The sequence below is a fragment of the Pteropus alecto genome, unplaced genomic scaffold (genome assembly GCF_000325575.1).
Source record: "Pteropus alecto unplaced genomic scaffold, ASM32557v1 scaffold57, whole genome shotgun sequence".
In the NCBI taxonomy this organism is placed as follows: domain Eukaryota; kingdom Metazoa; phylum Chordata; class Mammalia; order Chiroptera; family Pteropodidae; genus Pteropus; species Pteropus alecto.
This window is the reverse complement of record NW_006442508.1, coordinates 14,850,236-14,873,970: the sequence shown is the minus strand read 5'-3', so window position 1 is coordinate 14,873,970 and position 23,735 is coordinate 14,850,236. Positions and strand designations below refer to the sequence as shown.

Sequence of the window (23,735 nt, the reverse complement as noted above, 5' to 3'; positions counted from 1 at the left end):
CTCCTTCAAAATACAGCATTTGAATGATATCACATTTCACCAAATCATAGAGTCAAATGCATACTGGTTTCCCTATTCATTCTGTTACTAGCAAGAGATTGCAATTCTTTGAGGAAGAAAACAGCCTTCTAGAGGGTTCTATGTATACTATCGGCACAACAAATATGTGAATTAAATTATTTTCTCTCCTAAATATTTATATGTGATGTTCAGTTACCCAAGCCATGAATCCATGAATGTGGCCAAAATATAAAGACAGTATTTTAGAACATAACTTTGCCTCTTCCCCAAACTAAACACAATATTAACAAATAACTAAATAAATTCATTGAAAATTCTTCTTTAATTTTCCATTATATATCTCTGATATAATTACTATAAAGCAGAAAGCCAAAAAAAAAAAAAGAAAGGAGGTGGGGTAGGTAACTTACTAAGTCTTAAGAATTAAATGCTTAATTGTATTTAATACATTTATATAAGATGCTTAATCATCACAACAATAATATGTGTACTTCTATTATCACCTATACAGATGAGATAACAAAAGCTTTTTAAATCTAAGTCTTTGGCCTTAGTTAAGATGGTTAATAAATAGTAAATATGGAAATAAACCTAAATCTCTCTCACCCTAAAGTTCGCATAGTAACTGTAATTATTACTACCCTCTCTGCAGCAGTAAAAGCAAAATGGTGAAGAACAAAAGATATGTCTAATAACCAAGAAAAATAAAATGCTTCTCAAGAAGTAATAACTGCGGGGAAAATATCAACTTAATTAACTATATACATAAAAAAAAATTAGAATACCTGGCCAAAATTCTGTATTTTTGTACTATAGACCTATATGAATAATGCAGAATCTAAAAACACAGATATAAGCCAATCTATGAAAGTAGGATGTTCTATGCACAATAATACATGCCTCACCTTCCCTTTCATTTTAATTTGAGGTTAAGGATTCCATAAATATAATGGAAATTTCCTCTCTTTATCTGGAATATACTTCAAATTCCTTTTACTATACCACACATTGAGTTGAAGGGAAACAGAAGAAAAAGGAAGGGAATTCCTAGTAATTAATTAACTTACTCTGAAAAGTATCTGTTACTGGTAGTGTAAAATTTGTTCCTTTGGAACATATATACAATTATCAGCATGTAGCAGATACTCTAATGAATTAATGAAGCAACTAACAATACATTCATAATTAATTCAAACAAAACTTTTTTTCTGGCTTAAATGTTAAAGTTTAGCATATATTTTCCATTATTCATATTCTTTGTAACAATAAAAATGTAATGATGAAAAGTGTAATTCCCATAAGTATTTTGAAAAGCTATTCATAATTATGAGAAGAATAAAGAAAACAATTTGTAATTTATGCCAATAGAAACAAAAGTTTGTTATATTTTTCTGTAAATACTTTGAAGGACAAACTCATTAACATTTATTTTCGATTGGATACACCATTCTGGTACTCATACCATTTGGTAAAGAAACACGATCCTAAATAAATGATTTAAAGGCATGTTTAGGGCTGTAAAGTTTATTATTAATTTTTTAACATCAATACTATAGCTACTTCCCTATACACCTATTGCCTTCTTCTCACATGAAAATATGACTCTAGATGTACATAAGAATTTTAAAAAGTGATGTGGAAAGAATGTATTTTGTACATCAGTTAGACCTGATGTTTTGTCTGAACTGGTAAACCGCAATAAGACACAAATAAATGTGAAAAAGGGCTTTTATTTGAAATAATATTGCCTTGCATATAAATCGAGAAGCTAACGAGCACTTCGAAAACCCTATTATATTATTCTGTTGCAATAACTACATCCGTAAAGCTGAACTTGTAAAACAGAGGGTTTGCCATTGCTGTAGAAACATTAATCTCTGTTCTTCTGTTACAAGTGTTTTCATCTCCTTACCTTCTCATGAATTCCTAGACTTCACTTACACACTTCACACAGTAATATAATATGAAAATTAGAACCAGCTTTTCCAAAAATTTGGGAGTAAGGAGAGTAAGAACATGAGAACATGCCAGACGTTTAACTCATCAAAGTCAAAATAAATAACACTAGTAAAAACATATCAAGAGTAATGAAGTCTCGGATTTTCCAGTGATCATCAGTTATATGAAATGAAAATATGAAAGCCAGAAGGAAGTAAAGATACATGTTTACTTCATGCACACATCCAACTTTCAGGCCACTTTAATTCAGGATCAGAGGGAAGTGAGGAATTATTCTGTCAAGAATAGGGCTAGAAATGGATGAAAGAGGAAGAAAATCAACCCAAATCAACCTATATCAAATGTTTAGCTGAGCTGAAGTCAAGTCGTGTTTTTTCCAATCAGCAAAGATAATATTGTTTGCCAAAGATGTAGAAGGGGTCATGGTTTGTCTAGGAAATTGAAATAATTTCCTTGGGGCTGAAGGATAAGTCGTTTGGGATTGTGATCTGAGGTAAGATAAAATGTGTTGCCTATTAATCTTATTTATTGTATGTATATGTTCTGGTTCATAGGTTTTAAAGCATCCTGCATTTACCTCTCTCTGTTCCTCATTTATTCTAGTGTCCATGACTTGTCCAGTCATGTTGGTGAGCTCATGGTATAGAAAATCTCAAATCATTGTGTTACAAGAAACCTGACAAGTGAGCTTTTGCCATCCTTTCCCTGCTACTAGTTTATTGTAACACCATCATATGTACAATTAGGTAAGCTCTTCAACTGTGGCCTTGGATCTATGACTTAAAAGAGCTTATTGAGTGCAGCTTTCATTTTCTAGATTCTTAACCAGTGAAAACATTAACCATTTCCTTAAGGTAAAGCATTGCTTTACAATATATCAAGGGATATTGTTATTTTAATAATCAGTTGTAATTAGGCAAGAGTGTACGTCAATTCAATTTTTGAGGCATTCTCAAAAGACACATGGAGATTATTTTTTGTTATTATTTTATTAAATTGTGTGCTATGTTACATTATTAATGAGCACAAATGTGAGATTAGTTTCCTGCTTCTTTCCAAATTTTGACCTGAAACATTCTACTAAGAACTGAAAGAATGCCAAATATATCTATGCCAGTAGATCAACTGTCCTAATTGTCTTCAATTTGTCTCTTTGCTATAGTACTGAAAAGTATACATTGCAAATGTACATATATAGTAAAAATTCTTTCAGCTGTTTCAGAACACAGGAAAGCTCAAAATCAGTCTAATCTTGGCTCCTCTATAGCCCTGCTAGGTATTATTGGTAAGTAAAAGGAAAGATTGGATGAAAATCCTAGCAGATGCTCTTTTTATCGCAGAAATCTTATTGCATCCAAGCTAAAGTAGAATGTCTAACAAAGAACAGTAATAACTTTTTTTCTTTTTGATGAGAATAACTTATGTACAACAAATAGCATTTTTAATTATTATTTTTAGATTTGTGTATTGTATATAAGTTATGAGTTCTTAAATTGGGGACCAGATAATTGGGTTTCTATTCAAAGGAATATGTTGAGAAGTTTTTTGGAAAACAATGCTATTCTTCCTTATCAACTTTCTCTGACTCTTCTTGTCTATCTTTCTCAGTAAATGATACAATCATTCATAATCCAATCTTCTTAAGCCAGAAACTTGGTTGTCCTCTTTGGGTTTTCCTTCTGTCTTACAATAAATCTCTATCTTATGTCAAGTAGTCCTCATTATCATTAATGTCATTCCTTGAGGTAGGGTCACCATCATTTCCTGTCTGTATCAATAAAATAAACTCCTTATCTCCAGTCTTGAAGCTTCGAGCTCATTCTTCAAATGCTGGCAGCAGGTCACTTCTTGCCTAATTCCTTTAAGATGAACTTAATTGCTCCACTGCTGCCATAAGAAACCTTTCCAACTCTTCATAATGTTATATCATGCCATCCTGATTAGACCCTTGGCCACGTCTCCAGATCATTCTGGACTGATGTCTAGAAACTATCCTTTGGACTTCTATGCTTCAATCATACTGAACTAAGCCTTTGTTCTACTGTTTTCTCTATTTATAATAGTATCTTTCTTTTTCTACCTCTGTGCTTAGCTAAATACTACTTATCTGTCAGGTCGCAGCTTAGATGTCACTTCAGGAGCACTTTCTCTGACCCTCCAAGACTGGATAGATGTTCCCTCTACATGCTCTATAGTACTCTATACTCGCCTCTGAAATAGGTATTCCCAATATTGCCTGTCTGCTATACAATTGCTACTATGTGGGCCTAAGTCATGAGATAGCTAGTGACATGAATAATTAGATCAGGAATATTAAAATAATCTAATGGGGATTAAATTCCCTTTCTTGGAAATTTTAACTAAAAGGCAAGACGACAGTGCCAGTTGATGGTTGGCACTAAGAGGAGTGGTGTACTATTTGCGGTAACAGTCACTTATAATGTTAATGAGCCAAGAAAGCTGATGTAAAGTTAGAGAACCAAAGAAGAGCCAGGCCCACTGGGGAAAACAATTCCCTAATATTATTTCCTGATATCCAAGGTCCATAACACACACACAAACATGTGTGCATGTACCATCTTTTTGTCTCCCAATAGTGACTGAGAAATGAAGTTTTTGAATTCTCCATCTTTGTTTTCCTGGCACTTAGTGCAGTATCCAGCATGCACTTGCACTCAATCCAATGTTGTTGAAAAAAATAAGTGAGGGCAAGAATAAATAAAGACGCCTGCAATATTTAGTAATTCAAACTAATTTTAAAGGCTGACTTTTAAGAAAAAAATCAAATTACATTTTCTCCTTGCTTATAATTATCATAAAAGCATGCCCATCTATAAATATAAAAATCCCCAAATAGGGTAAAATCCAAAAAAAAAAAAATGATGATAGAGTTTGCTGTGATTCTCCAAAGGGTTTGATAGAGTACCAAAGCCCCTTGTAAAGCAGTTTGGCTCTTGCAAAAGGTAGAGTTTATGACTCGTCAGGTTTGAAATGTTTTTGCTGTGTTCTGAGAGGACATTTGTATGAACCTTGGACATTATATGTGTGGCTTGCAGAAGGGTTATTTGTAGACATCTCAATGAACTTTTTATACATCTGCATGAAAATCACGAAGAAAGGAAAGTGCTGATAAAAACACATTAACATTCCTTCAGCTTCAAGGAAAACTCTTGATATCTAGTCATTAACTGGGCAATCTGCCTTCAGACTTCTGTCAGCCTTAATATGCTAAAAAGAAATATGTCTTCTGAGAACATTTTTTTTTTTAATTTTTTATGCTTTGCTGCTTTATTGTGAAGTCCTAATTCCTATGAATCCAAACAGTCATTAACCCTCAAGAACAACTATTAGCTATCCGGAGTCAAATGAAAGTAAAGGAAAAAAAGGGCAAAGTTTAATTTCAGCAAATAAAAGTTTTGTTATGTTGTTATTGCTATTTTTGTTGGGTTTCTACTTGCTTGTTTGGCTATCTATGGAACAAAAAAGGGTTAACATTTTTAAAAAGTAATATCAATTTTATTTTTCAGTCAGATTGCATTAATAACCATCTTTATTATTTATATTTATTTCTGAGTGTTCTGTATCTTAAAGTATCTGTTTCTAAAACAGGCTGTTGTTTTAAGAAATGGAGGGGGATTTTTTGCAGTTCGCTGACATTTTCTTGTTTGCATTCTTCCACTCTTTTTCAATTTGAAGAGCTCAAAGTATTGCAGTATCTCTTATTTCAATTTCATTTTTAATACTTGCCCAAGCACTCTAGCTGTATGCAGTATCTTCTGTATCAGGAAAGATTTGCCCCTATAATATTTACTTATTCTTCTTTGTTCTTTCTATATGGAGCACTCAAAGATGACCTTCAGTTGTTCTCTGTCTCACTGATGAAATTATTTTTGCACAAAACAACTTTCAAAAAGTACTGTCTCGTCATAAGAGATTAACACAATTCTACTAGCTCCTTTTAAATCACATGACATTTATATCAATCTCCATTTATGAGATCACATGAAGTTTCCCTTGTACCCTCATTTCCATTTATGTCCAAAACAGAATATAATTTTCTCATTTATAAATTGATAGAAAAACATAATTTATAATCCATTACTATACTGTAACTTGCCACATACATGGCAAAAAGTAAAAGCTACTAATGCAGAAAAATCTTATTAAGCTTTAAAAGTTGAGGAATGTTTAAATTCAGCCAACTCTTTAGTAAAGTTCTATAGGAAAAACTATTCTGTCTAATATTCTAAATTTTTGTCAAAAGAAAGAATTACCAACAGATAGAGATGTATGTATATCTGTGTGTGTGTGTGTGTGTGTGTGTGTGTGTGTATGTATTTATGTTAGCTACTGATTTTAAAATTTATAACATCTACTCAAAAGTTAAAATTTGTTTCTGGATTTCTACTTCATTAATACTAGAAATTATAATGAATGTATATGCATTGGAGTAAATTAATTAACATTAATTTTATATTATCATTTTATAATATAAATCAAAGCCAACATCATAATGAAAACTTTGTGACTATTGAAATACATTCTGGAAAAAATATAACTGCAACCAATTTAGAGAATTTCAGGTTTAAAATGATTATAAAAACAGAAACAGGGAAAGTAAAAAATAAATTTCTTAAAGAATGTTTGCATTTTCTTTGAATTTTCAGAACATATTGTAGTCAATTCTGCATGCTTCTATGGAAGTATATGTACTCATCTTCCCCTCATCCCCCCCCCACCACCCCCAAACACACACACTAGTCATCATCTACAAGGAAGAAATGTTTATCTAAATGGAAAGACCATTGACTGAATGATGTGACTGAGTGGACAGAGTGACTATGAGTGCCAAATCACCCACACACTTAACCTTTTTATGTGGCTGCTATAGTTGAAGAGCTAAGTTTAACTCTTATAGGTCTCTTAAATCTCAAATGAAGTTATGATGTATATCCCTTAGACCCTGAACTGAAACAAAGTATTCTGACTTATTTTATCAGACAATTCTGTAATGGAGTTTAGAAGATAAGCTCAACTAGTATATTGTATTTCATGTTCCTTTGCCAGTATTTCTTGTACGTACATCCTCTTTACAAAATTATGAGGTAGGAGAGGTGACTGTGTTTTGAGACAAGATTTGGTATTTATATGGTTCCACCAGCCAAATGCTTCCTAGCCTTTTTCATGTGTGTCACACAAAAAGAATTATAAGTATTATATTAAATATTATAGGATATATTATATCATATTACATGTCTATGTATTGTATTATATTATATTGTATTTATTATATATTATATTATATTATATTATATTATATTATATTATATTATATTATATTATATTATATTATTATATATCATATTCCTTGGGGGGAATTAGAAGAATAGGAGTGCCTGTATAGAGTTTAGTGAGAAAAAATAAAAGTTACTTTGTCCAAATATTATGTAAAGATTAAATAAAATATAAAATATTGTGGAAAATAATAGCATTGAATTTTGTGCAAATATTATATAATATTCCTCACTTTATGAGCTGGATGTCACTCACCGTAATTGCCAACTGCAGAGACAATATTATAAAGTACTTTCCAACATTTTCATTAAAAAAATTAGGTTGTTTCTATAGTCATCACTTTTCTACCAGGTTTTATACTTAAACGACTATAATTCCTAACCAAGATACTTTTATTATGTAATCTCAAATTTTGGTAGTTTCCATTGGTGAGACTTATTTTTTTTCAAGCAAGTAGATGATCAGAAATGTTAAAACGTATTTTACAAGCATTCAAATTTTACAAGAGTTGAATTTGTCATTAAAAGTAATTTTAAATATCCTGTGATAATGCAAAGATAATTCAAAGCCAATCAGAAATTTAAAGTCAAACATTGTGAAGTTATGAGACTTTCACGTAGAGCAATCATGCATTGTTAAACTGGCTAGGATACAACTAAGTGCAAATCTCAGCTAATGTGAGTGGATGCAGAACAAATACATAAAAAGACACATTTGGGGCACTGTCTGGAGCTGAACCTCCCAGGAACCTCTGCCCAACCACCCCCAGCCCTCTTTCCCCACCGCTAGCCGCACCTTGGGCTGTGATCTGGGCTCCTTGGGCACCTGGACCACGAACTCCTCTGGAAGCTCCACGGGGCCCTTGTCCACGATGAGAAGTGGCACGCTCTGCGGCTGGCTGCTGAAGGAGATGCCTGGGTGGTAGAGCGCCTCCTGGGCTGCGCTCAGCATGTCGCAGCGGAGCAGCAAGGGCTGGATGTCGATCATTGTGCTTGCCACCTGCGGGGACCGCAGGGCGCACCATCAGACTCCACTCAGTTCAGGCGGGCCTCAGAAGATCCCTGCTAGGGGCTATTCCCAAGGCTGCTCTCTGCTGTAGGCCATAGGCCCCGACTCCAGCCACCCCAGACCCCACTCAGACAACCCTGGAGCTGAGGAGATCCTATCTCCCCGATCTTAGTGTGATAATGACTGTGCAGTTAAACGCTATATTAGTTGAACACTATCTGGCTTAAACACTATCTTAAGTAAGCAAGAACGCTCATCCTAATCCCTAACAATGATTAGAAAATTAGACTAATATTGAAATCAAGAAAGCTATCTGAAAAATATAAATGTTATTTATATTTTTATAGATTCACAGAATTTTAATGTAAATTATGGGCGCTAATATCTGTAAGTGTAAATAAAAATATTGGTTACTGAACTAATTATTTACACACATAAAGCTTGATAAGGTAATGGGTCAAGAAAGTTTCATAGAGGTGTTTTATAAGTAGTTTTGTTTTGTTTATTGTATTGTTACACTGACATGGATTGTTTTAAATTTATTTATATGTTTCAGGTCATTTAACAATTTTTTGAAAGATACACTATTAATATCTGTGATAAGCATTAAAGTGAAAAGAATATACACACATTTTGCCATTTATATACACAGTGATTTTACTGACAAATGGTACAAATTACATAAATGAATAAATATGAAAGACCAAGACAATAATGAAAAAATAAAATTACATACATATGATTTTTTTAATAATTCACAAAACAGTCATACATTATATGCTATGAAAAACAGAACTATTTAAGCACAGGATTTTTTCTGGTGAATTGGTACATGAGATATACATTTCTCTACACTAATTGCAACTAGCGTAATAAATAGGAATGATAATGAAAATGTCCTTGTTAAAGAAAGGGAAATAGTTTACAAAGAAAAAGATTTTGCTTTACACAATTATTTTTAACATACTATAACATGCACATTTAAAAACACACTAATAATGCTATATGGCTACCATTCAATAGAAAGGAGAGAAACTAAGAAATTTAATAATGCAGGAGAATTTTATAATCATCTAACACTGGACGTTTATACAGTGGTGCTACAATTTCTTGATATATAATATATTTGCATATTAAGAATGAAAACATGTTTTCTTCCACATCACAAGAAATAAAAGCCCTTTTGGAAAACAAAAAATAAATTTTATTAAGAAATCTATCAAGCAATCCATTTATAATGAAAAGTTTAGATTATAACTCTAAGGCATCACCCTGAAACATTTTTATTTGAATTCATTTTACGGTATGAGTATTAAAATATTTAAGCAAAAGTTAATCTAAGTGTTATTTTGATAGTTCGTGTGAATGAAAAAGATGCCAAAGAAGGAAACAAGTTTTAAGACCAAAAAATTGGTAAAAATAAAAATCTCAAAGTAATTGCCTCCTTTAATTTCTAAATCCAGTAACATCTTTTATGATCTTTTGACCTCTAAAATATCCCTCTCCTCATTGCCCAAAATGACAATGTGATTATTTTTCGATAAATTTTTACATGAATACACACAGGCATGTTTTCCTTAACACCTTTATAAATACTCTATGAAAGGAAATTAGCAAAATATTATAAAGCTATATCATCCTACAAGCTTCAGTTATAATAAAGATGAAAGATTTCACCCTCAGCCAAGTTAACATATAAAGACATTTGGAGTGATGGAGTATATGCTTATTTGTCCATTTATTCAACAAATATTTATTGAGTTCTTGTTATGTGTCAGGTCCTTTTTTTGGCCCTGGAGATTTGAGTGAGTAAAACAGACCACTACCTGCTTTAATGAATCATTCATTCTGGTGTGAGAGACAAAGAATACACAAATAGATAAAAAATATATATTTTAAATACCATATAGAGATGAGTAATCTACAGAAAATTTAAATAAAACATGTAACAACTACTCTGTTTAGGTTTTTATGAAAGACTTATCTATGGGAGTAAAATCTAAACAGAGATCTCAAATTGCTAATCATATAAAAATCAGGAGTAAAGAGCACTCCAGGCTGCTGCAAAAGCCTCAAACTGGAACTGGTTTGTTCAAGAAATAGCACATTGGTTAATGAAGCTGTGTATAGTAGGCTGAGAGAATGGTCCAGAATAAGATTAGAGAGGTAAGCAACGGCCAGATGATGAGCTTTGTAAACCAGGATAAGAAGTTTAGTTTTGGTACAATCAAGCATCTGTTTAGGATACTGAATAATGCTCCTGGGAAAGAAGAATATTCCAAGATAGGGGAAAACGGAAATAGTGATCTCTACTGAACTAGAGGTTGATTATTTCTGAAATTGAGCTTCAGAAAAGGTCAATTTCTAGAGTAAGTAGATAATGACTATTGACTTAAAATAGAATCACCATCAGCTGAAAAATATAATAGTGTCCTTATTAAATGAAAGAATCTCATTTTAAACAAGAAATAAGAATGTGCTCAAAGTGGAACTTGAAAGCAATGTCTAGAGACCTAAAGAGTAGGTATGGATTAGAGAATAAAATGATTTTATGAAGTGAGACTGAAGAATACAAAATACCAGGAAGTTAAGCAGACGTCACTCTTAAGTTGAATGAAATTAGACTCCAATGTGTTCTATGAAGCTGAAATATCTTATGTGTCTATAAATTAGACTTTCCTTAAAATTCATCATCTCTGTGAAAGGAATTCAGAGTCATCAGTGACAGCAAAGGCGGACGGTCTATTACATGGCCCACCTGGAGAAGAGCAATTAGGACAGAGCCAAAACCTTATTTAAATTCTTGTTTAAAAATATTGTATTTGTTATGCTTAACATATTGTATAACTTCTGGAGATATATTTGAGTTATAAATATAAATCTAATTTTTCTTCCTGAAACTATTATAAAGATAAGTCTTCAAGATAAACTTCATAGTTATAAGTCTGTTATTCCATTAGAAGCATGGAATCTCAAATCTGGAAAGAAGCATTCAGCTGACATTCTAGATAACAACCCTTAGAGAATTCTGGCTAAAAATCTCCCAAGTTTCACATGAAGAGGCAGTGATCATTCTGTCCTTGAAATACTCAATCGCATTTGAAGAGGCAAGTTCTTTCTCATGTCAAGAAAGGTGATATCTATACTCTGATATTCTCTACTCACTTGTCTAATTTCTATTCAAATGAGTCATGCAAAACACATCAAGCTACTTCTAGAAGGTACTTGTCTTCAGATAATTGAAGATAGCCTTCACATCCTAAATGTCTCTTTTCTTCTCTAGATTCATAAGGGTAAAATTTTCTTTCAAATTAACTATAAAATATACCTCAGAATGTTATATTATTAACTATAATTTGGAGGCATTCCCTTATACTGTTCTCCCATCTCCATTTGAGATCACGTTTTCAAGCTTTGTCATATGCAATGCTAAGATATTTAAAATGTAATTTTGGCTCTGGGGCAAAAAGTAACAATAAGGCAAACACATTCTGTTCTTCTTTCTCTCTTGTTTTCAGAGACAGAAACTTCATCTAATCTCCTTTAAAAATTACAACACTAAAAACAAATTTTCTGAAAAAGAAATGAAAATAAATTGATCTAATTTACAATAACATAAAATCAATAAAACATCAAGAATAAATTTAACTAAGGAGGTGAAATATGTCTACTCATAACTACAAGACAGTGATGAAAGAAACTGAAGAAGATGCAAGTATACTGTGTTCCTGGACTGGAAGAACTAATATTGTTAAAATGTCCATACTACCAAAAGCCATCTATAGATTCAGTGAAATCGCTATCAAGATTCCAAGAGCATTTTTTACAGAAATAGAAAAATCATTTCTAAAATTGTATTACTCATCAAATAGCCAAATAAATTCTGAGAAAGAAAAAAGCCAGAGGCATCACACTTCCTGATTTTGAACTATACAATAAAGTTATTGTCATCAAAACAGTATGATACTGGCATCAACACAGACATATTGACCAATGGAACAGATCTGAGAGCCCAGAAATATATGCTTAATTAATATCTGACAAGGGAACCAAGAATACTCAATGGGAAAAAAGTCTCTTTATTAAGTGGTGCTAGGATAATTGATATTCACAACTAAAAGAATAAAACTGGATCTATTTCTTACACCACTCACAAAAATTAACTCAAAATGGATAAAACACTGAAATGTAAGACCTAAATCCATGAAACTCCTAGAAGAAAACATAGGATCAAGGCTCCTGACATGAGTGTTGGTAACATTTTTTTTTATATATATAATCCCTAAAGCACAAGCAACAAAATTTAAAATAAGTGAAACTGCATCAAACTAAAGAAGCTTTTGCACAACATAAGAAATGATAAATGAGGTGAAAAAACACCCTATGGAATGGGAAAAAAATTGCAAACCATATACATGATAAGGAGTTAATTTCCAAAATATACTAAAAACTCATACAACTCAAAAGCATCAAAACAAAAACCAAAAACCCACAGGATGAGATATCACCTTGCACTTGTAGCAATGGCTATTATCAAAAAGAAAAGAGATAACAAATGCTGGTATGGATGTGGCAAAAAGGGAAGCCTTGTGCACTGTTGGCAGGACTGTACATTGGTATAGCCAGTGTGGAAACAATATGAAGGATCCTCAAAGAATTAAAAATAGAACTACCATAATACTGCAATTCCACTTCTGAAAACATATCCAAAGGAAATAAAGATACTAACTTGAAAAGATATCTGTACTCTCATGTTCATAACAGCATTATTTACAAGAGCCAAGACATGGAAAACAATCCAAGTGTCCATCAATGGATGAAAGGATAAAGAACCTGTGGTGTAAATATAGAATGGAATATTACCCAATCAAAAAATGAGGAAATCTTACCACTTGTAATAACATGAATGGACCATGAAGGCATTATGGTAAGTGAAATAAATCGGACAGAGAATGACAAAAACTGTGTGATCTCATTTATATGTGAAAAAAAAAAAAATCATAAAAAAAAGAGGCCATACTTGTGGTTTCCAGAGGCAGAGGAGTAGGGGGGAAGAGAAATTGGAGAAAGGCAGTCAAATGGTACAAACTTCCAGTTATCAGATAAGTACTAGGAATGTAACATACAACATGATGACTATAGCTCACACTGCTGTATTATACACAGGAAGGGTGTTAAAAGAGTGAATCCCAGAGTTTGCAACACAAAGAGAATTGTTTTTTCCGTTTACCTTTCTTCTTTCTTTTAATTTTATTGTATCTATATGAGTAGATGGATATTAGCTGAATCTATTGTGGTAATCATTTTGTAATGCATGTAAATCAAACCATAGTGCTGTATGCCTTAACGTATACAGTGATATATGTCAATTATTTCTCAACAAAAAATTAGAAAAAATGCATTTCTGAGACTTCAATTTTTTGAAAGAATTCATTAATTTTTATAAACTTCAAATTTATTTAATTATAGATAATTAATATTCATCATAAGTAATATATATGTTATTGCCATAATCAAATAGTCCACACAATCATTCATACGCAGATATTTTTACCATTTCAACACTCTGATTCTGCTTTCAGTGGGCAAGCACACAATATGAAAATTAATACTGTATAATCTACTGAAATGATCAAAATATTTCCCCCATGTTTATGTATAGTTTACAAACATCAAAGGGCATCAGAGCATCAAAGTTCCTGAATATTGGTTGTGTATAAATATGAAGCAAGAAGAAAAGGAAAAATAACAAGCATGTAAGAGGTAAAGGATTTATGATGGCAGTACCAGAGTTTTCATCTTTTCTGTGGAGCTTATATTTGAAATAAATATCGAAAATATCAGGTTTCAATGGTATATTCTTTCAGAGTTCAATACTGATTTACGAATACTAATTTAAAATATACCAAATAAGCATTATTTCTAATCAATTTCAACTGTTTTTGTTTTCTTATTCTCCTTACATGAGAGCAACGTAATTCAGTTAATTAGTTAACTTCTTCCTCCAAACATCTACTGATCTTAACAGTGAGCTTAGAATCTAGACAAAAGATTGTCTGCAGTACTCAGATATTTCTAAGGTGAGGGAAATGCTAACAATAAAATACTACCGGAGTGTATTTATCAGAGTTACAGTGATTTAACTTTCATGTACTAAGAATGTTTCTTATGAGTCATTTGTTTTTGTGTTACAAGGTAATATTTTATCATATCATTTTAGTAATTAGCTAATTATGAACCTCAGAGAGTTTAAAATGTACAGAGAGCTATACCCCTAACTTGACCCTAACCTATATATTCAATTTTGCCTTCACTATTATCTTTTGGATACGGTACCTATCCTCCTATACACACCTGTCTAATCCTCATTCAAATTATATTTCCTAGTGGGAAATCCTTTCCCCTATAGCTCAGGCTTTCCAGATATCACTCTTTTCATAATTTTTCTAACTGTTCATTATATATATAATCAACAACAAATTTCATACTAGTTCTCTTCCATTCTATACTAAAATTTAAAATTTAAAATCTACTTTTAAATTAAAATTTAAAGCTAATAATTTAAAATCGTGTTTGTTTTTTTTTTTAATCTCTAAGGTTAAGCAATATTACTTTCTTCCTTAAATAAACCTTTTAAAATTTTACTTGTTTTGTAATATTCTAGTTCATTCTATATATTGTTTTGGTTGGTTTATTTCTAATTTAAAACATAGTTCTATAAAATAAGGTAAATGCTCAGTAGGTTATTAAAATGTCTTTGGAAGAAGTTATCACAAGATGGTTAAGTGATTTCGATTTGAGTTTCTTGCCTAACAACTATTGTAAATGTCATTGCATCATTAGATTGATGGCTCTGAGTCTATTTTTCTCATCTTAAAATTACTGACGCTACTACCTATGACTCACTGAATTGTTATAGGCGTTCACTGAGCTATTGTGTGCAAAAATATTCAACTAACTGAAAAGTGTTGTGTAAATGCTAGAAACTTATATTGAAATACTTATAACAACAAATGGTTGATTGATACAGAATGACTAATCCAACTTTAGTGCCATATATATACATAAGTATATGATGAGGGGAGGGAGCAGAAGGAGAGAGAGAGAGAAAGAAAAAGAGTGAGACTACTGCTTTAACTTTTTTTTTTTTTTTTTGGTAAGTAAAGGCATTTTTTTCCAATCCTGCTTTCTTATGCATAGCTGAAAGTCTCTACCTTTCTCCCAGCACCTTCATTTGGGCCATATAAAAAGATGACATCTTTCCTGATTTCTCACTAAGGTGTATGTGACAGCTGCATAATTTCTTTATAGGCTGAGTAGTAATCTCTAACAATACTCATAAAAGTTCCAATTTAAGCATCTGACTAAGAATGCCACCAGGTAGAAATTACAACATAAAAGTTCTAATACAGAAAAATACGGTTTGATTCTGGGTCTTATAAGAAAATGGCTTAGTAGTGATTACCTGTTCACCTGTGTATGATGAAGCAACATTCAAAGTATAACTGAATATTATTCAATTTAACTAAATAGACACTTTCACTACATTGAATTGTTTCATGAATATCAGTATGCCTTATGTGAATAAGCGATTTTCCCTTTAAGCTAGGTTCTTCACTTTTCTACAACATAGCTTGTTGTAGTAAAATAAAACATATTTTGGTTAAACTATCATTCACCAGAAGACTGAACAATCAAGTTATAAAAGTTGTATAAGACATTCTGAGAATAGTGAAAGAGTCAAACACTTGGTTACGGATAAAACTAAAGAGAACCTTAATTCCTAGTGTTAAAAAATAAAAGAATAAAAGAAACAAGATTTAAAGATTACTTTTAATTGGCTTTCAAGTCTGGCATTGTCCATGTGCTAAATATAGAGGGAAAAATTGTAGCTTTTTCATTGGTTGCATAGATTATAATATTGTGATATAAATACCTCAAACATTTGTGAAAATGAGTAAACAAAGTAGAGTTTCTGTTATGTGATATAAATTTATAAAATTAGTCAGCTTCTGACATAGACATTATTTTCATTCAACTTAAATGAAAGTTATATTATACACCTCATTAATAAAAGGAATGATAAGTTTTTTTTCTTTTCTAACTAAAAACACTTCCCTATTTGTAAACATAAAGCAAAGAGTATTTAAATTCATGGTTACAAAAATAAAATTCTAAAATTAATTGAAGAATATCAACTTTCTTTTAATTTCCTTTCTTCTACTGCCCTCTGTAATATTAAATCTTTAATGGTATGGAAAACTGTGCTTTCAAAATTTTGTAAAGAAAATTGTTTCTTTAAAAAGCTTTATAACTATAGTAATGGGGCACTTTTTCTTAATCACACTGCCAATTATACTTGATGTGAAGGAAAAACTAGAGGAAAAAAATTACACATTTTGATGGAGATCTGTCTCGTTAGTGAGTTCTTTCTCCCTATCCTAAGTTAATTATAACTGACATCTCTGAAGATAGTTGAGAAGAATGAAAACTTTCTATATATTTTTTTTCTGGTAGTAAGAGATTTCTAACCCCTCCATCCCTTCCTCAACGCACACACAAAACAAATGCAAAATGTGTGTTAACAAGAAAGGAGATATGTTATGTAACAGGCTCAGGTGTCAAAATGATCAATTACATTATGTTGTTAGTACATACGCAGAGTGTGATTATTACTGGACACTTACTTTTAAAAATTGACATAGGAATTTTTTTATCTGTGTGCAGAGGCACGACATCAAGCCTGCCTCATAAGAACAGCCTATAACCTATAAAACATCTGGGCTATCACAGCTATTCCACTGTCTGAGCTCTTGTGACTAATCTAAAAGGCTTTCTTTTAAGCAAATGTACAAAGTTTCCTGGAGGGAGAGCATCATACCAGCCTGTTGCTTTAAATTTAAGGTATTATCTGCCTTCATTATTAAATCATGTGCCCTTAAGGTTAGCATAGTTTCACCAACATCACTATCAAAAGAAGAAAAAAAGGATCATTGCTAAATAGTCACTACCATTGTTGATTTGTAACAAGAGCTACAGAAAAGGATAGTCCTGATCTAGTTCAGGTAGTGTCTAGAATTACTACTTTCATGATATCTCTTAACAGCCTGGAGAGAAACAGTAATGTGTGAAAGCCAACTGTCTATTCTTTTTATAAATATAGCAGGTTTTTTTTATATATAATCTAATCACATCTGGATCTTTTTCCCTCATGTTATCTATTATTCTTTAATACAATAACAAAATTAATCTGTTTTAAAATCATCTGGGTCTAACAAAAAATGAATCATTTTAAAATGTTATTTTGATTTTGCATATTATTTTTATCTTTTCATTTAATCAAAAATGATGATTTATCTAATTTAGCTCAATGTATTTATCCCCTTTAACTTCATGTTAGACTAATAATACTAAAGTGAGGTATATCTGTCACTCATTATTCAGTTTCTTCAACCTGAGATGAATAGTGAAGACAGGAATTTATTGGGTTTATAGTCTAATTAAAAGCAACAGGCTTACACTCTAAATAGCTTTTCAACACTCTTTAACATTTTTTTTTTTTTAATGCTGATTTAAGCTTAAGACGTTCATTAGTAACTCATTAAAGACTTAGTTACAGTCCAGTGGATGAGTCCTGAATATAATGATGGAATGTGTGTATAGATGTATAGGGTCATAATTAGAGACACTCACATTTGGGGATTAAAAATATACAATACAGTCTTTGAAAAACTCTATGGAAAGTAAGTGACCCCAAGATGGTGTTGTATTTTAAATTTTGCTTACTATCCAGGTCATTTGTTTTTCAGTTCTAATTCCAAAAGGTATGTTTTAATGACCACATTCTCCTAGGATTAAATGTGTGAGGCTTTGTGTTAGGGCCTTTCTACACATTATTTTACTTAATCTTCACATGATAACAAAGTAGGCCTAATTACCCCACTTAAAAAATAAGGAAACTGTGAATTAAATTGGTTAAGGTCATGTATCTTGGAAGCAACAGAATTTGAATTAGACTCTAAGGCTTCAGATCTTTCTTCTCATTCAACAGGACCATGCAAATTTGGATTCTAAAGCATCTTAGAGAAGACAATATTATAAACTTAAGCTTCAGGGCTTCATGTAAATCACTTTCTATATATGTTGACATCTTCCTTCATCCATAGTTCCTAAGAACTGCAGGAGCTCTCTGCATTAGCATTTGTAGATCATTTATTATCTTTATTTAGATTTATTCTAAAATTTTCTTCCCAAATAGTAATATTTCAAATGAACCCACTTGCCCAAAACAATGCAAGTTTGCTAGGTTTCTTGCCAGGTAATTCCTCAGGTTCTCTTCTGATTTTCATCTTTGTTTGTTTGTTTAATTGTAGATGTAATGTGAGTGGTCACTAATCTACAATACGTAGGTTCGATAGATATAATGAATTGCATAACTACCTTGAGATGAAGTAAAAAGTATCCAGTAGTTTGTAGAACATATTAGAAAGAATCTATGCAAATAAAATAAAACACTCGATATTTATCACGTAATTTGAGTAAAGATACAAAACATAAATAAGAGAAATTCCAAAATCTGGAAGGACAGGAATTCAGATTAGAACTAAACTAGAAACTTTTTTGGCCACCATGATTAAAGTTTAATGTTATTTATCATTGTTTTAGGCAGGAATAATCTTAAGCTACTAGAAGAACCCAATGAATTACCTTGCTGTTTTGTATATAAGTCACTGCTATACAGTTTACATATCAGAGTGAAATTTCAATTACTGCTAAATATGAGTTTTTGTCAATGTAATAAAAGCCAGAATTAATGAACTACTTTCAAAAATCAAATATGTAAGCAAAAGGGGAGGTGGCATGAGGCTAGAACAAAGGTATATAATTTCAAAATGAATGTAAAATCTATGAGATTTAAGTGAGCAAGTCCAGGTAGAAAGCCTCTTTTAAAATATGCAGTCTAAAAAACTCTTAAATCTGAATGTATTCTAACAATAATATCCTCTAGTCTTTTCTAAAAAAAAAGATATTTCTATACAAAGTACTTAGAACACAGCAATAAAAAAATTAAAAATTGAGAAATGATTGAATATTTCTCCAAGTAAGAAATACAAATGGCCAAATGAGCACATAAAAAAAAGATTGACATCAATCCATAGAGACATAAAGTAGATTATTGGTTGCTAGGGACATCATTATGCATTAGAGAAATGCAAATCAAAACCACGAGTTACTACTACATCTTGACTAGAATGGTTATAATAAAAAAGACAATAATTGTGGGCAAGGGTGTTGAAAAATGAAAATGGAAACACTTTACTATTTAGAATGTATAACTGTGAAACCACTCTGGAAAAGTTTAGCAGTTCTTGAAAACGCTAAACATAGAGTTATCATGCGATTCATCAATTCCACTTCTAGGTGCATACCAAAGAGAAGTGAAAACATGTACACAAAAAAACTTGTACATGAATTTTAATAACAGCATTGTGCAGAATAGCCAAAAAGTAGAAATAATTAAGATTTCCATCAACTGATAAATACAATATGGCATGTTCCTATGATGCACTATTATTTGGCAATAAAAAATTAAGTACTGATATATGCTATGATATGCATAAATTCTTAAACTATATTAAGCAAAAGAAGCAAACTACAAAATATATAAAATCATATGATTCCATTTAGACAAAATATCCAGAATAAATAAATCCATAGAGACATAAAGTAGATTATTGGTTGCTAGGGACAGGTGAGATGGAGGGAGAAAAACTGGTTGTGACTACTGATGGGTATGTTTGTTTGTTTTTTTTCCGGAGTACTAATAACATTCTAAAATTGATTGTGGTGATGATGGCATAACTGTACATACACTGAAATCCACTGAACTATACAATTTAAAAGGGGGGGGGGTTATGGTATGTTAATACATCTCAATGGAAATTCCATTTATACATTAAAAATAGTGCATTAGATCATTATTTTAAGCTACATATCTTTTATAAATATCTTCTTTATCACAAGAAGACTACACTTTTCAGACTATTTGATAAGTGTGGCTATAAGGCTGGCTGAGTTTTATATAATGGACATGGAAGCAGAAATAACGTGCACTACTTTCAAGCATATCCATAAAAACTTTCCATTAAAATCTCCACATGCTTGTTCTTCCTTCCTGGGAATTGAATGGCAATGACCAACACCCTGGAAGCCTCATGCCATTTGACTATGTCTTTGAATAACTGTAAGAGCAATAGTGTGGCATCTGTATCCCCACCCCTTTTCTCTACACACACACTCTGACCATAAACACTTACCTGCCTTGGAATGTGTGGAGAATAAGAAAATAGTCTCTGGAAGCCATTATTAATTTTGGAATCTACTGTGACTACTGCCTAGTTTATCCTAATACATTGTTCAAAAATGGAGATTAAGGCAGGTAACACAAAAGAGTCTTCCTCTAGAAGTTTCATAATACATAATTTGAAACACACACACACGATTAATTTGATCATGACTAATTCATGTCCTAGACATTTGACTTTCTGAGGAGTCATTCCTATCACTCTGAAACATAAATAAATAAACCACAGTGATGTTTCAGAGATCTCATTTTTACAACTGATCAATTTAATTAATTTTGAGATTTTAGTTACTGTATTATATATATATATTATGATTAGTCGAATGCCTTCTGATTATTCTTTTCATTTCTATTAACTTTTCTTTTGCTTAATATTCAATGTATACTTTACAATATTTTTGTTGAATTTCTACACAGAAAAGCTCACATTGGTACTATAAATGCAGTTGTATAAAAATTTATAGATACTCATCTGGAAATATTTATCAATTTTGCTGCCCTAGGTCTTTTCATCCAGGAACATGGTAAATTATATGTTGTCTTTTATAATCCCCAGTAAAGCTTCAGAGTTTTCTTCTCATAGATTCCATATATTTCCTGCTATGATATTTCCAAAGTAACTCATGCATTTCTTGCTGTTTTGACTCAGATAAGCAATGAAATTTATGAGTTACTTAATTACATACAAAACTTGCGGGTGAATCATGAATCTAAACTCAAAGTGGTCTCATTAATTCTGAGAAAGTTTTTATTTTTTGAATCTACTGAATGAATACATCATTAAACTTCTTCAAATAATAATGATATCTTAATATTTGCATATTTATTCTTATTTATGTTTTATTTATTACTAGTGTAGTCAAAACTTAAGGAACTGTTTTAAAGAGATTGTAGTAATAACAATAAATTGATTATTTATTACCATTCATTTAAGACAGTTGTTAATTAACCTAAAAAGGAATCATTCTTTTACTTTCCATTTCTTGAGATTTTGTTCTAGGGATATAGAAATATAATCAAATTTTATAATAAAGCATATCATTTATAGTACTATTTGAAATAGTAGAATATCAATGACCTTCAGTACTAGGCCATCACCATTATGGTTAGATGAACACTGGTTTCTTCATATGAGACAATGTTATAAATTTTAATGAGACCATAGAAGGGTCTACCTTTTAAAATTAAGTCGAAATGAAAAACAAATTTTATTTCTAGCATCATTTCATTTAAAAAAAATACACACACATACATGATAGCAGGAAAAATCTAACAAACATTAATTATATCACAGGGGCATGGGATTATTACATTTTTGCTTTCTGATTTAATTTTCTATGAGAAGAATTACTTTAACAATAAATAGGTGACACTGAATGACAAAGAAACATATGAGACTATGTTCTAGTACTTTACCAGTAAGCTACAACCTTGACTTCATGACATTTAAGTCACCACAAAGTGTAATATATGTAGATGAAATAAATATAGATAGCTTATCAAATTGCATTTGTGAGAGCCTAGTTTTATACAAAGACTTATATCTATTACTTCTGAAAGTACAACTAGCATATTTCTCTTGTAAATCCTTAATTAGCCTAGCTTATTTGTATATCAAATCTTTCATACACGATAGATTTTTTCTGATAAGAAGACAATCTTCTATATTTAAATAAACTAATTCTGCTATTTTGGCAATAAAGAAAGATACAGATTCAAATAAAAGTATATGTAATTATTAACAGAATTTTAAAGAGTTTATTTTCAATTTATCAATTAAAAACCTGAAAAATATAGATAATAAATTAGTTCTCATTTTCAAAAGGGCCTTATTCTAAGCTGTCAAATTAAAACATACTACAACAAATAGTCTTATATCTAATCTCTTGTTTACATGACAAATTGATGAGTCTCTTTCCTATTGCATTTCAAATTTTTAACTGGTCGTTAAGGAATCATTTTCCAATAAGAATGGAAAAAATAAATGCATGGAAAATGTACTATAGCTATTTATATAAAATTATAAATGCAAGAGCATTATTCTTACTCTGAGAATGAAAGTAAATAGCAATACAACAAAGTGGTGTATGAAAGGCGAGAAGGTTAGCAATGCAATAAAGAGGAAACAGATAAGTATATATTATATATCCAAATATTTTTAAACTCATTCAACATCATATACAACTACTCTGTTGCAGTTACAGTCCACCATGTGCCCAAGAAATATAAAAAATAAGATTTGATCCTAACTGATCCTTACTTTCCCAAATAGGCACAATATATAAAAATCTGAAAATAAGAAAATACTATTTTACTTGCAAGTTATGTTACTCATTAGTATTGCTACAATCAAAATTACATATAACATATTTTGCAAGTGCAAAGGCAAAAGAAAATTTTCTTCCAATTGATCACCTGCATACCAAGTATGTAGGGAAGGTTTATAAATGCATTCTTATAAAAGAAAGCTAACAGCCATGTATATTTGTAGTTTATGTTGTGCTATTAGAGACTACATAGTTAACTTATGAAATATGTATTTTGAAATTTAGTACCAAGTAGCTAATGAAAATGGAATTGTATATATTTGCAGTAAACTCATATATCATGATCGTGACAAAGATTTTTCTGTATAATATATTTGATTATGAAAATAGTGATATTACTGCAAATATTACAAATTACCTAGGCAAGCAAACATTAAAATCATTTCAAGGATGATTCATTTTTAAAAATAACAAAGTTAAGCAATGCTTAGCAGTCAATCTGACTTTTGACACTTAATAAAACATGACTTCATAAAAAGAATTATATGGTAAGATGATAGGTAGTAAAATGTAATTCCGTACTTTCTCAAGCTTCACATCTTATCAGAAGTTAAAAATATATAGGTATTATTTTAAACCATTGACACATTAAATAGTATTGTAATAGTTAAGAGATTAATAATAGAATGCAAATTACATAAAAACATATAGTACTAAATCTATATGCATCTGAGCACTGTTTTGTCCCTGCTAAAGACTATTTATTATAATTAACTTCTTAAACATAATTAAGAAAAGTAGGTTATCCCATAAAGTCCATA

The 23,735-nt window shown here is 31.1% G+C and overlaps 1 protein-coding gene across 1 annotated transcript in view; it reads right to left on the bottom strand.

Annotated features, from left to right (window-relative positions):
* The window catches only part of ADGRL3 (adhesion G protein-coupled receptor L3), a 566,410-nt gene that overhangs the window by 437,342 nt on the left and 105,333 nt on the right, over positions 1–23,735 (bottom strand). Inside the window, exon 3 of the mRNA XM_025040294.1 lies at positions 8,071–8,274. Coding sequence (XP_024896062.1) covers positions 8,071–8,274 — 204 coding nt within the window. The remainder of the gene's footprint in view (positions 1–8,070; positions 8,275–23,735) is intronic.